General features: G+C 43.3%; 3 protein-coding genes across 3 annotated transcripts in view; all 3 read right to left on the bottom strand.

The window, feature by feature from the left end:
* Positions 1 to 14,073, bottom strand: part of LOC146548208 (NACHT, LRR and PYD domains-containing protein 12-like) — a 586,500-nt gene that overhangs the window by 216,696 nt on the left and 355,731 nt on the right. The gene's annotated exons all lie outside the window — the stretch shown is intronic.
* Positions 1 to 14,073, bottom strand: part of LOC146548215 (ribonuclease inhibitor-like) — a 136,813-nt gene that overhangs the window by 15,388 nt on the left and 107,352 nt on the right. The window lies entirely within an intron of this gene.
* Positions 5,595 to 12,174, bottom strand: LOC146548218 (NLR family CARD domain-containing protein 3-like). The gene is made up of 3 exons (XM_085266203.1): positions 11,901 to 12,174; positions 5,852 to 7,622; positions 5,595 to 5,772 (listed from the first exon to the last, which is right to left on the bottom strand). Exons 1-3 carry the CDS (start codon positions 12,172 to 12,174, stop codon positions 5,595 to 5,597), a joined length of 2,223 nt encoding a protein of 740 aa, XP_085122329.1.

Below are 14,073 nucleotides of genomic sequence, written 5' to 3'. Positions count from 1 at the left end.
AGAGTAATATTGAAAACTTAGTAGCGACCGCCATTGCCGGAAAGTGGAATTGGATGGGCCACGCTATGAATTCTGGGATATGGTGGGCCACGAAGGACACACCCGACCCATCCTTTAATTTTGGGGAAAAAGAGGACGCATTGGTCGGCTGCATTCAGAGGAGTCTATGAATTTGGACAGCCTTCATCGTGTCGCTGTGACGTAATCGGTCTACAAATGCGTCCTCAGGAGGATGCAGCCCATGAATTTGGACACCCCCTATGTTTACTACTGCATAGACACATTGAATTTCCAACACAAGGAAACGACTTTTTGGATAATGTTTTCACCACCAAGAGAGGAGATTACAAAGCCCCCCACCCACTTTGGTGCCTCTGATCACATCACTGTTATGCTAATGCCAGCATACAGGCCCCTGGTCAAAGTCACTAAACCAGTTCGTAAGCAGGTACGTGTGTGGCCAGAAGGACCTGCAATACTGCTTTTCCACCACAGACTGGGAGATCCTTAAACAGGCCGCCACACATGACAACACCACAGACCTGCAGGAATATACAGAAACTGTCATTGGCTACATCTCAAAAGGCATCGATGAGGTCATAGAGACCACTGTCCAGGCCAATCAGAAACCATGGCTCACAGGTGAGGTCTACAGGCTCCTGAGGGTGAGAAATGCAGCCTTGAAATATTATCCAATATCCAACATTATATTACATTATATCCCCTTTCACATTAGAGCCACAACAGGACCCACTAGAACATGGGAACAAGTAAAAGTGAAATATAAGAATATTCTACAGAATGGTAATATTTATCACTTATATTGCTTTTCGTCTCTTGGAAAGAGACCCTGAAATAATCTGTTTGTTTGTTCATAACAGCAACCAAGAAAAGGGCAGAGCAAAAAAGACAGGTGGTGGTCCTGCACCCCCTCGTCAACAAGTTGGTTAAGTAAATAATACCCTCACGGGAAAATCGATATCTCTCTATGAGCACACTGTCGCGCTGAGCTAAAGGATCCTGTCTGTCCCGCAATATACGCTGGATTCTGAGGACTCTCCTTAACGGTCTTGCACCTTCCGCAATGGGTTGCTCGCGTAAACGGACAGGACATGGCTGCGACAGGCTTCCCAAATCCACCTTCGCTTTTATAGCCGTGGTCTCTCATCTTGATTACACAAAGTAATTTGCAATTACTACTCTGAAATATGAATTACATCTGTAATAATCACATACATGTAATAGAATGTTAATAGTACATTTCCCTTTTTTAGGAAATGACCTGTATGTATCTGTGTGAAATCAATAAACAAACAAAGGGTTGCCGATCAATGTTTCTACTATCGATGCGTAGCCCCTGTTAAGCCACCCAGTGATCTCACATTACTTCATCCAGCTATACTAATCGTCAACAACAGGTGTGTTCGGAGTACCGGAATAGCAAGCTCAAAGTTGGCGCGATGATTTGATCTTGGATGTAGTAAGCGAGGTACGAAGAACGGACCCCAGGTAAGAACATTGTTGAGGTTTAAATTTATAATCTTAAATACTTATATGCTGATTATATTGCTTTATAAGAAAGGCCCAAATCTGAGTACACTCTGTGCCGACAGGACTGACAGGAAATTACATGCTTTTGCAGGCGAAAAGTGAAACTAAGCAGAGTGTTTGGTCGAAACTTAAAGTGTGTGTGATGTCTATATAAATGACTAGGCTTGCTGTTTTGTGCTTCAGACCTGGGGTTGTGTGTTCAGGTCTCCATATCCGGATATGTAAAATAAAGATAATCTTTTAAAGTAAAAAGACCACTTTTGAGCCGTGTCTTTTTGGCCATAACGAATACCAAAAGAACTGGAATTTAATAACATTAAAACCAAACAATAAATGAGCAAAGTAGTGCATGATAAATATAGATGACAAATACAAAGTGCAATATAGAAACACTGGGTAAAAAGAAATGAACAATTAAAAAGGAGGATAAAAGATGTGAGCAGTAGTTAAACAGTAGAAATAAATATATAATAAACAAATAAAAATAGATAATAAATGAAAGCCAGGTCTGAAAGGTGAGTTTGGCTTTAAAAGCATGAAAACACACTGCTGTCTTCAGGAAGGCTGCTCCAGTAACTTTCTATGCTCGCTTCGAGGCTGCAGCTAAGGACTCCAACAATGCTAGTGCTAGCGGCGCTAACGGCTGTAGACAGGAAGATACTGCCAGCACCGGAAACGTGCTCGTCATCTCCGAGCATGAAGTAAGGAGAGCCTTCAAGAGAGTGAACACCAGGAAAGCAGCAGGACCAGACGGCATCCCAGGTCGTATCCTAAGAGACTGCGCATACCAGCTAGCTCCTGTGTTCACTGAGATATTCAACATCTCTTTATCTCAGTCGGTGATCCCCACATGCTTCAAAGAGTCCATCATTGTTCCTGTCCCGAAGAAACCCCACCCTGCTTCTCTCAATGACTATCGCCCTGTAGCCCTCACCTCAGTAGTGATGAAGTGTTTTGAACGCCTGGTCAGAGACTTCATCATTTCTTCACCACCAGACACACTGGACCCACTACAGTTCGCTTACCGTCCAAATCGTTCCACAGACGATGCCATCTCTCATCTCCTCCACACATCACTTACTCACTTGGACACTAGAAGGGGGAATTATGTTAAAATGCTCTTCATAGGGGGCAGGGATAGCTCAGTAGGTAAAGTGGGCACCCCATGATCGGAAGGTCGGCGGTTCGAATCCACTTAACGGCTACCCTGAGGTACCCCTGAGCAAGGTACCGTCCCTACACACTGCTCCCCGGGCGCCTGCTTAGTGGGCTGCCCACTGCTTCACTGAGTGAATGGGTCAAATGCAGAGAAAAACAAGTAATTTCCCCATGGGGATCAATAAAGTATCCATTATTATTATTATTATTATAGACTACAGCTCTGCATTTAACACCATAATTCCCTCCACACTCACCACCAAGCTGGAGCATCTGGGACTCAGCTCATCTATGTGTCAGTGGATCTCCAACTTCCTAACTGGCAGACCACAGGCAGTAAGGATGGGCGGACATGTCTCAGCCTCCACCACTCTCAGCACTGGAGCCCCCCAGGGGTGTGTTCTGAGCCCCCTGCTGTACTCTCTGTACACATATGACTGTGTGGCCACTACCAGCTCCACCACCATCATCAAGTTTGCTGACGACACCGTCGTGGTGGGCCTGATCTCTGATAACAACGAGACGGCCTACCTGAAGGAGATTAGGAATCTGGAGAACTGGTGCCAGAGGAACAACCTCCTTCTAAACATCAGTAAGACAAAGGAGCTGATAGTGGACTTCAGCACTAAGCAGGAGAGGAACTACCAGACCCCCGTCATCAACGAGTGCCCAGTGGAGAGAGTGGACAACTTCAAATACCTCGGAGTTCACATCACGCAGGACCTGTCATGGTCCTGTCACATCAACACCGTGGTGAAAAAGGCCCAACAGCGTCTCTACCACCTCAGACGCTCGAGAGACTTCCTTTTTTTTTTTTTTTTGTCCCGTTTGGATCTTTAGCCATCAGAATTGTTGTCTTAAGGCCAAGAAAGATGCCAAGCGGATTTATTTTACCAAGTGGATCATCATGGCCTTGCCATATTGGTCCATTTGATTGACCTTTATTATAATTATGAATTTATTTTATTTTCAGTTGCTACAAACGGGACAGACATGACTGTGGGATAGGACAGGGGGAAAGAATGAAAGAAAGAGAGGGAGAGAAAAAAAGAAAACCAAAGGGGAGAAGAGACGGTGAGAAGGGGGGGAAGAGAGAAAAAAACAAACAAACAAAAAAAACAAAACTCCTGGGTCACCTGTATGGAGAAAAAAAAACAGAGGAGAAAGCAAACAACAAAGAGCAACATAATAAGAAAAAAAAAGCACCATCACAATAAACTAGCTAGCAGTAGATATCGATAGTTACTAAATAATAAACGATATTGTGCAGCACGCAAGATAGACAGCGCACAGTGTGCTTTGAGGCAGCAGCCAAGAAAGCTGTAGTCCGCGTCTATGAATACCCATGTGTACACCTGTGTGCATACCTGTGTGGATCAGCATGCTTGCATTCCAAAGGTTTCTCCATGTAATGATCTGCTAGGGAGTGTGGGGAGCCACAGCCCTGTCCTCTATGGTATCAAGCAGGTATGGAGGAGATCAAAACTCCAGACATCCAGAGGCCCCCAGAACACAAGAGACCAAGGAAGACCCACAGAGGGGCAGCCGTGCCACTGTCCCAGTAAGAGCTAAGGAGAGTCCCAGATGAGGGCTCATTCAGCAGCCGCGGAGCAGAAGCCAGGGGGAGTTACAGTGACGCGCCCGTGAGCTCCGCCGGCAGCCAGCTGTGCCTGAGTGACCGAGCCCCAGGCCGAGAGGCCGGGGGCACCCCACCTCCGAAGTGGCCCGAGCGAGCCGCCAAGGAGTGAGCCGGTGTGTACCCGGACGCCGCTTGAGAGACTTCCAACTGCCCTCCAAGGTGCTCAGGAACTTTTACTCGTGCACCATAGAGAGCATCCTGACGGGAAACATCTTAACCTGGTTCGGGAACAGCACCATGCAGGACAGACGAGCTCTACAGAGGGTTGTGCGGTCAGCTGAGCGCACCATCCGCTCCGAGCTCCCTGACCTGCACTCAATCTACAGCAGGCGGTGCTGGACCAAGGCCAGGAAGATCGTGAAGGACCTCAGCCATCCCAACAACAGACTGTTCTCTCTGTTGAGGTCAGGAAAGCGATTCCGCTCCCTGAAGACCAACACAGAGAGACTGAGGAGGAGCTTCTTCGGTCTCTCAATCACAATCACACCACCACACAGTACTGACCCACACATATAGTTCTTACACACACACTGGACATTCTGGACATTGTTTTCACTTCATCACTTAAATCACTTTAAGCATATTTGCACTGCACAAGACATAATGTGGATTGCACAACACTGGACATTATATTCTTCATTTCAAGCTAATACTTGTACAGCTGCTGTTATTGTGTATATATTTATTTATATTTCTTCATACATTCTTATATAGTTCTATATTGTGTATTTTGTTGTACAGTTATTTTATTTTCAACTTTAATTTATGTATTTTATCTTATTCTTTCCCAGTTAAATTTACCCTTCATTCTAATTTGTGTTGTACAGTTATTTCATTTTTAACCTTAATTTATATTTTATTCCTTCCTAGTTAAATTTACCCTTTTTAATTTTTCATATTTATTTCCTATCTTATTCATAGCCTTTTCCTTTTTTGTTTTCTTTAGGTCACGAGCAGTTGTCCAAGCATTTCACTACATATCGTACTGTGTATGACTGTGTACGTGACAAATAAAAATTTGAATTTGAATTTGAATTTGAATTTGAAAGTCATCTACATGTGGGTTTAGTTCTGACTTTAGGGACAAGTAAAAAAATAAAATAAAATAAAAACATCTGTCCAGACAACCTGACAGTCAAAAATATAAACTCAGGAACTTAAAAGGAAAATTGTGCTGACTTTGAACGTCCGCATCAAGATAAACTTACAGATTTAAGAGTCAAAAAGTGTCAAAAAGTCTGTATCCTTACCTGAGAGTTTCAAGTTTACAGTCAGGACTCTTTAGTCCAACACACAGCAAATCCAATCCTGAATCCTGCAGTTTGTTCGAGCTCAGGTCCAGCTCTCTCAGATGATTGGATGGGGAGCTGAGAATTTCAGACAAAGCTTCAAAGCTTCTTTTTGAGAGTTTACAATCTCTCAGCCTGAGGAAGAATAACAATGGAGACATATTCTTTTATTCATCTAGCATTATTAAACATATTTGTTCATAGATTCACTTACAGCACTTTCTTGGATGCTTTGACCACTGGCAGCAGCTTCAAAAATGCCTTCTCTGAACGGGAGTATTTCTCCAGGTCGAACTCATCCAGATCTGATGACAGTAAGATGAAGACCAGAGCCGACCACTGAGCAGGAGACAGTTGATCTGTGGAGAGACGTCCTGATCTCAGGGACTGTTGGATCTCCTCCACTAGAGAACGATCATCCAGTTCATTCAGACAGTGGAGCAGGTTGATGCTTTTCTCTGCAGACAGTTTCCCACTGAGCTTCTTCTTGATGTACTGGACTGTTTCCTGATTGGTCTGTGAGCTACTTCCTGTCTGTGTCAGCATGCATAGAAGATCCTGATTGGTCTGCAGTGAAAGACCCAGGAGGAAGCGGAGGAACAAGTCCAGGTGTCCATTTGGACTCTCTAAGGCTTTGTCCACAGCACTCTGGTAGAAGTCTTTTACAGTAAGTGTTTTCTGGAAAATTTTAAAGAGAGGAGATTGTTTCTTAAGCAGGTTGACTCCAGAGTTGATGAAGGTCAGATAGACATGAAGAGCAGCAAAGAACTCCTGAATGCTCAGATGGACGAAACAGTAAACGACACCGGTGAACATGTGACACTCATCAGCTTTAAAGATCTGTGTGAACACTCCTGAGTACACTGAGGCTGCTCTGATATCGATGCCACACTCTGTCAGGTCTGATTTATAGAAGATCAGGTTTCCTTTCTGCAGCTGATCAAAGGCCAGTTTTCCCAGAGACTCAATGATCTTCCTGCATGACTCTGTCTCAGCTCCTCCATCATACTTGATGTCCTTCGTTTTTAGGTGAAATAGCACAAGGCGTAGGTAGAGCTCTGTGAGAGTCTTAGGCAGATCTTGACTCTCTTTGTTCTTCATGACAAACTCCAGAACTGTAGCAGTGATCCAGCAGAAGACTGGGATGTGGCACATGATGTGGAGGCTTCGTGATGTCTTGATGTGGGAGATGATGCTGCTGGCCTGCTCCTCATCTCCGAATCTCTTCCTGAAGTACTCCTCCTTCTGTGGGTCAGTGAACCCTCTGACTTCTGTCACCATGTCAACAATGTCACAAAGGATCTTATTGGCTGCTGCAGGTCGTGTGGTTATCCAGAGGCGAGCAGAGGGAAGCAGTTTCCCCCTGATGAGGTTTATCAGCAGCACATCCACTGAGGTGGACTTTCTAGGGTCAGTCAGGATTGCAGTTTTGTGGAAGTCCAGAGGAGGTCGACACTCATCCAGACCATCAAAGATGAACACAACCTGGAAGTCTTCAAAGATGTAGATTCCTGCTTTTTTGGTTTCAGTAAAGATGTGATGAACAAGTTCCACCAAGCTGAACTTTTCCTCTTTCAGCAGATTCAGCTCTCTGAAAGTGAATGGAAACATGAACTGGATGTCCTGGTTGGCTTTGTCTTCAGCCCAGTCCAGAGTGAACTTCTGTGTTAGGACTGTTTTCCCAATGCCAGCCACTCCCATTGTCAGCACTGTTCTGATTGGTTTATCTCTTCCAGGTGGGAGTTTAAAGATGTCTTCTTGTCTGATGGTTGTTTCTGGTCTGTCCGGTTTCCTAGATGCTGTTTCAATCTGTCTGACCTCATGTTCATCATTAACCTCTGCAGTCCCTCCCCCTGTGATATAGAGCTCTGTGTAGATCTGACTCAGGAGGGTCGGGTTTTCTGTTGTAGAAATCCCCTCGAGCACACACTGGAACTTCTGCTTCAGGTCTGACTTGAGTTTGAGCTGACACTCAGTGAGAATCTCTGCATGAATAAACAGCAAATGACACAAATGAGAAAACTGCATTCTGGTTACTGTGGTTATGTGTTCAGTTCACTGGACTCTTGGTGTCATGATCCGGGTGAGTCTGAGTAACTTTCCACAGCATCAGCTCTCCTCGCCTGGGTGGAGCCCTCCTCACTCCTCCCTGCTCCTCACCTGTTGCCAATTACTCCGGCAGTATTTATGAGCAGCACTCACAATGAACCTTCTCCAGATTGTGTGCTTACCACAGTCAGTTCTCTGCCTCACATTTTGTCTTGTGCTCCTCAGCTTGTTTCGCGTAACCCTCTTTTCCTGTTCCCTAGTCGGCACCTGGATACATCTTCCAACTCTCGCCATAAGTCACGCCTCAGGATTCTGGCCTGCCACTGCTGGGAAAACTCACTCTTGCAAACTGCCATCCTCACCTGCCTGCCTCCATGTGCACCTACATCTCACTCTGTACCCAGATTTAATTCATCTCCTCCTCCAGCTGATCTCCACCTGCAGCCACGTAACACCTCTTAGTTTTTAAATCTTGGACTCATTCACTACACTGTGGACCACTCTGATTATTATCTCCTTTGTTCCAGTGATCCTGGATAGTTTCTATTCGCTCGATTCTGCCCCTGTTGTTCCTTTGACCTGCCTCAGCTTATGTTCTGGCCTCAGCTCTGAACTTCTCATAATACCTCGCTTGCTGTTGAATTTAGCCGTGATTCAGCTTTCTCCGTCAAGAAATCTAGTAAAATACATTTCTGTTAAAAGTCACTCAGCCTCCGTTTTTTGGTTCTGTGCTTGACTCCATTCCTTTTCATGAGCCATTGAGCCCTGACACTTGGGTTATAACTGAGGGCAGGTTTTATAGAGACACATTCGATTTAATTATGTTTATTTATACAGCACCAAATCAATACTAGCAACATTTCACATATTACATAAACAACACTATGGAGCCAGTGATGAATAAATATGTAGAATAAATGAAAGAATTTCAAGTATAAAAGTTTTTTTTTAATTCCTCCAAATAACAACAACAGTCACCCCAATGTGCTTTATATTGTAAGATAAAGAACCTACAATAATACAACAGAAAAAACCCCAACTATCTTTTTGGGTCCTGAAAACTGAAGGCTCTGCCTCCCATTCTACTTTTAAATACTCTGTGAACAACAAGTAGGCCTGCAGAGCGAGAGCGAAGTGCTCTAACAGGGTCATATGGTACTACAAGGTCATTAAGATAAGATGGGGCCTGATTATTTAAGACCTTGTATGTGAGGAGCAGGATTTTGAATTCTGGATTTAACAGGAAGTCAATGAAGGGAAGCCAAAACAGGAGAAATATGCTCTCTCTTTCTAGTCCCTGTCAGGACTCTTGCTGCAGCATTTTGGATTAGCTGAAGGCTTTTCAGCGAGTTTTTTGGACATCCTGATAATAATGAATTACAGTCGTCCAGCCTGGAAGTAATAAATGCATGAACTAGTTTTTCAGAGTCTCTCTGAGACGGGATATTTCTAAATTTAGAGATGTTGCACAAATGGAAGAAAGCAGTCTTACATGTTTGTTTAATATGTGCGTTGAAGGACATGTCCTGGTCAAAAATGACTCCAAGGTTCCTCACAGTGTTACTGGAGGCCAAGGTAATGCCATCCAGAGTAAGAATCTGCTTAGATACCATATTTCTAGGCTTTTCAGGGCCGAGTACAATAACCTCAGTTTTATCTGTATTAAGAAGCAGAAAGTTAGCGGCCATCCAGGTCTTTATGTCTTTAAGACATTCCTGCAGTTTAACTCATTGGTGTGTGTTATCTGGCTTCATGGACAGATGGAGCTGGGTGTCATCTGCATAGCAGTGTAAATGTATGCTATGTTTTCTAATGATGCTGCCTATGGGAAGCATGGTAATGGGAGCGTTGCCAGCAGAAGGCTGAAGTGGAATCTCCAAGAAAGCTGCAGAAGAAAAAACATGAGCTGAAATGGTGGATTTCAGTCATATAAGGAGAACTGTGGCTTTCCTCCAACCTTTGACCAATCACCTTAGTGTCCTGTTTTTAACACTAGCATCCCCAGGCTTCTACCTTTCTACCTATAAAACCCGAGAGCAGTCAAATGGTGGAAGTGGCTTCTACCTTTCTACCTATAAAACCCGAGAGCAGTCAAATGGTGGAAGTGGAAGCTAAATTGGCTAGTCATTCATATGTATATTAGGTCGTTACCTAGGAATTCTGGAGGGAGGGGAGTGGGGGTGAGTGATTGAGGGGGTGGGGGAGTGGAGTGTTTCAGTTTGCCATCTTAGGGAGAAATCAACACATGTCCTTTGTATGTCCTTTGTTGCTGACATTTATTGATAAAAACAGTACAAAAAACCAACCATTTGTACACATATTTACAAATGGCCTGCTGAGTGGTGCATGGAGCATGTTCATTGGTTCATGGACCTCCCTGAACTAATGGCATTTATGGCAGCAACAAAAGCGGTGAGCTTCCTTTTGTGTTTCATCTTGATGCATTCTCAATCATCCAGGGAAACAAATCTCCAAAAGTCACCAACTTGGAGTGTTTCAGTTTGCCATCTTAGGGAGAAATCAACACACATGGGTGTATGTCCTTTGTTGCTGAGATTTATTGATGAAAACAGTACAAAAAAACAACCATTTGTACACATATTTACAAATAATGATAAAAAGTGAGTGAGTACATTTCAACATTTTCAGCAATCACTCACAATCCTGGCACTGCCACGGTATCTGTCGTCTGCATTTACCACATGTGTACCTGTAGCAGTGAACACATCGCACAGTGGCCTGATTTTTTTTGCATCTGTGTACTTGGATTTTAGGTCGCAAGCCACCCAAAACTTGCTCCATGCACCACTCAGCAGGCCATTTGTAAATATGTGTACAAATGGTTGGTTTTTTGTACTGTTTTTATCAATAAATGTCAGCAACAAAGGACATACAAAGGACATGTGTTGATTTCTCCCTAAGATGGCAAACTGAAACACTGAAACACTCCACTCCCCCACCCCCTCAATCACTCAGTGAGTGATTGAGGGGGTGGGGGAGCTGCTAAAAGCGGTGAGCTTCCTTTTGTGTTTCATCTTGAAGCATTCTCAATCATCCAGGGAAACAAATCTCCAAAAGTCACCAACTTGGAGTGTTTCAGTTTGCCATCTTAGGGAGAAATCAACACACATGGGTGTATGTCCTTTGTTGCTGACATTTATTGATAAAAACAGTACAAAAAACCAACCATTTGTACACATATTTACAAATGGCCTGCTGAGTGGTGCATGGAGCAAGTTTTGGGTGGCTTGCGACCTAAAATCCAAGTACACAGATGCAAAAAAAATCAGGCCACTGTGCGATGTGTTCACTGCTACAGGTACACATGTGGTAAATGCAGACGACAGATACCGTGGCAGTGCCAGGATTGTGAGTGATTGCTGAAAATGTTGAAATGTACTCACTCACTTTTTATCATTATTTGTAAATATGTGTACAAATGGTTGGTTTTTTGTACTGTTTTCATCAATAAATGTCAGCAACAAAGGACATACAAAGGACATGTGTTGATTTCTCCCTAAGATGGCAAACTGAAACACTCCACTCCCAAACCCCCTCAATCACTCACCCCCACTCCCCTCCCTCCAGAATTCCTAGGTAACGACCTAATATACATATGAACGACTCCAGCATTTGACTGACTGCTCTCCGGCTTTTAAAGGTAGAAACGCAAAATGATGACTCCGCAGGGGTCTAAGGTAGAAAACCAAAATGACTGCTCTCCAGGGGTCTAAGTGATAAACCATAATAAAAAGCATTTACTGTGTGGGCATTTTTTGTTTGGGTCTCCAAACAGCAGAAAGAAATGGCAGCCATTTTTTTAACTTTACCTTCAACTGGTAAATAGATTTAAGAAAAAGCACTTTGATCATATTTGTGACGTGTCCCAAACTGTTGTTGTCGCCTCATTTATGTTGATAAAACAGCTCTAAAACCAATCTGACAATATAAATCTGTAAAATGGGCAGAAAACCTGCTGCTGGTCCCATTTTAATCAAACCAACCCAAAGAGCAGATATTCATGTGTGTACACAGGAGGTTATTTGTGCAGATGCATAAAACACAAACTGTTGGCTTTCTGCAGTCTCTCACTCCTGAAAGTGTTGGCAAGTGCTTTGGATTTATTATTTATATGGATTTTAATGGCACCTGTGTAATGTTAACTAATGTTTTTATTGTTTATGTGTTTTTTGTTTAGTCATTTCCTGACTTACCTGTGGGTTCTGGGATGGTTTTATTTAAATTCTCCAACAGATCATTCTTGTTTATCCTCCCCAAAAGATTTTTAGTGACTTCAAAAGTGTTGATAGAGTAGGTATCAAACATCAGATCCACTATGTCCGTCCTCTCTGCATTCTCCAGTTTACTCACTGGGATTGCTGGTAAACCTTCTACAGACCCGTTCTTCAGATGCCACTTAAATTTTTCAAAGTCATCACGTCCCAAATCCTCCAAAGTCCCCAGAAGGATTTCTTTAGGTGTCGTCATCTTTTACCCTGTAAGGACCCGATAAACAAAGACTGTAACAACAGCTGGAGAGGTAATTGTCTGATTTATCAGAATTTAACTTGATTCTAACAGCAGTTCATCACAATAAATTTCTAAGGCTCAGAATGCAACAAAATTGCACATGAAGAAGCACATAGAGAAGTATCCAAGTAACACTTTGCTACAATATAAAACAAACTATTATAAATAAAGAAAATATATAAACTAAATATATACACTACCCGTCAAACGTTTTAGAACACCCCAATTTTTCCAGTGTTTTTGTCACGGTTTGCGAGCTGTGTGTAAATTATCAAAGGACCCTTTATGCAGGCAGCTCAGATGCAAGTGAGTTTATTCATCACATGGTGATACAAACAGAAATGGCGAAGGTGAGCATGGAAACTAAGCAAAAACCTAAACTGGGAAAACTAACAGTACACGAATATGAAGAATTACACGAAGGGAAGACGAAAACACGGAACACAAGGGGTGGGAGCAAAGCACCACAACACATCACTATATAGACAGTTACACAGAGGGAGACACAGAAGGCAACAACACAGGGCGGAACAAATGGACAGAGAAGACTAAACACAGAACAGAGTGCACAGAGAAACAAGGGGGGCAGGGAATCAAAACCTAGGAAGCATAGAATAACTCACAAACGAAACTGACATAACACAAAAATCACAAAGAACTGAAACCACTAGATCAGGAGACCCAGGACCCTGACAGATACGCAGACAAACCAGCAACTAACAGAGGCAAACACAAGGTTTAAATACACAGAGGGATAACGAGGGAATAAGACACAGAAGGAGGACACAGCTGGGAGTGATTGACAAGACGAGACAGAGGAAACGCAAAGTGCTGTACAACTAAAGAGATAAATTAAATAAAAGCGATACATAGCAATACAGGTAAAAGACACAATACAAGTTAAAAACAATAAAAATGTAAAAACTAAAAGCCATAGAATTAAGACATGTAGGATCGGGTGAACAAATGTGTCTTCAACTTGGTTTTAAAAACCTCCACAGAGCAGCCTGCCGAATATCTTGTGGGAGGTTGTTCCACAGAAACGGGGCATGAAAAGAAAAAGCTCTCCAATTGTCTTTTTTCTGGCTCTAAGAACTTTTAGAAGACCAGAGTCCTGAGATCGGAGAGCACGAGATGGAACATAAAGGTGTAAAAGGTCGGAGAGGTATGAAGGTGCCAATCCGTTTAAAGCCTTGTAGGTGAGCAGCAGGACCTTAAAATCTGCTCGAACCTGACAAGGTAGCCAGTGAAGACATCTCAGAACAGGGGTAATGTGCTCAAATTTCCCAGTTCTTGTTAAAATGCGAGCAGCTGCATTTTGCACCAACGCCAGAATCTCAGGTTAAACCTCACAAAACTTTAACAACCACCAAACAGCTGAAACAGTAAATGAGAGCAGGAACACGGATTCTGCACAAAGACGTAAACACAAAGCTCAGAGCCGCCGACACATCAGAATCAGTGAGATGTCGCCTTTCTCACCCGATGGCACGAACACGGTCGGGGCTGAAAGCCGACAGCTCGCTGATTCTGATGTTTCGGCGGCTCCGAGCTTTGTGTTTACGTCCTTTTTACGCTGATTCTAAAGCTGTTAGTTTTATCTCTCTCCAAACAATATTGACTGAACCAGCAGCAAAAGAAGATCCAAACTACGCTTCACATAAACATCGTCATGAACTCACTCTGACTTTTGCTGTTTTGCTTCCACCAGGATAAAATCACACGTCATGCACAGCTCTCTCTCTCTCTCTCTCTCACACACAGTTTCCTGTCTAAAAATCTGTTTTCTGCATTATTCGCTTGCTTGTTACGCACAAGTCTACCGTTGTTTACAGCGCTGTCGGCCGCTGTTTTTTT

Source organism: Mchenga conophoros, linkage group LG23 (genome assembly GCF_057382185.1).
Source record: "Mchenga conophoros isolate Kocher_MC1m ecotype Shallow Benthic linkage group LG23, M_conophoros_male_GT1.1, whole genome shotgun sequence".
In the NCBI taxonomy this organism is placed as follows: Eukaryota; Metazoa; Chordata; class Actinopteri; order Cichliformes; family Cichlidae; genus Mchenga; species Mchenga conophoros.
Note: the sequence above shows the minus strand (reverse complement) of the source record. Positions and strands in the feature narration are given on the sequence as shown.

Excerpts from the sequence above, each read along its gene's own strand:
- LOC146548218 (XM_085266203.1), bottom strand. The coding sequence starts at position 12,174 with ATGACGACACCTAAAGAAATCCTTCTGGGGACTTTGGAGGATTTGGGA. Across the intron at positions 7,623-11,900 it reads AACCATCCCAGAACCCACAG|AGATTCTCACTGAGTGTCAG; the intron begins GTAAGTCAGGAA and ends TTATTCATGCAG. Across the intron at positions 5,773-5,851 it reads AAAGCATCCAAGAAAGTGCT|GCTGAGAGATTGTAAACTCT; the intron begins GTAAGTGAATCT and ends ATTCTTCCTCAG.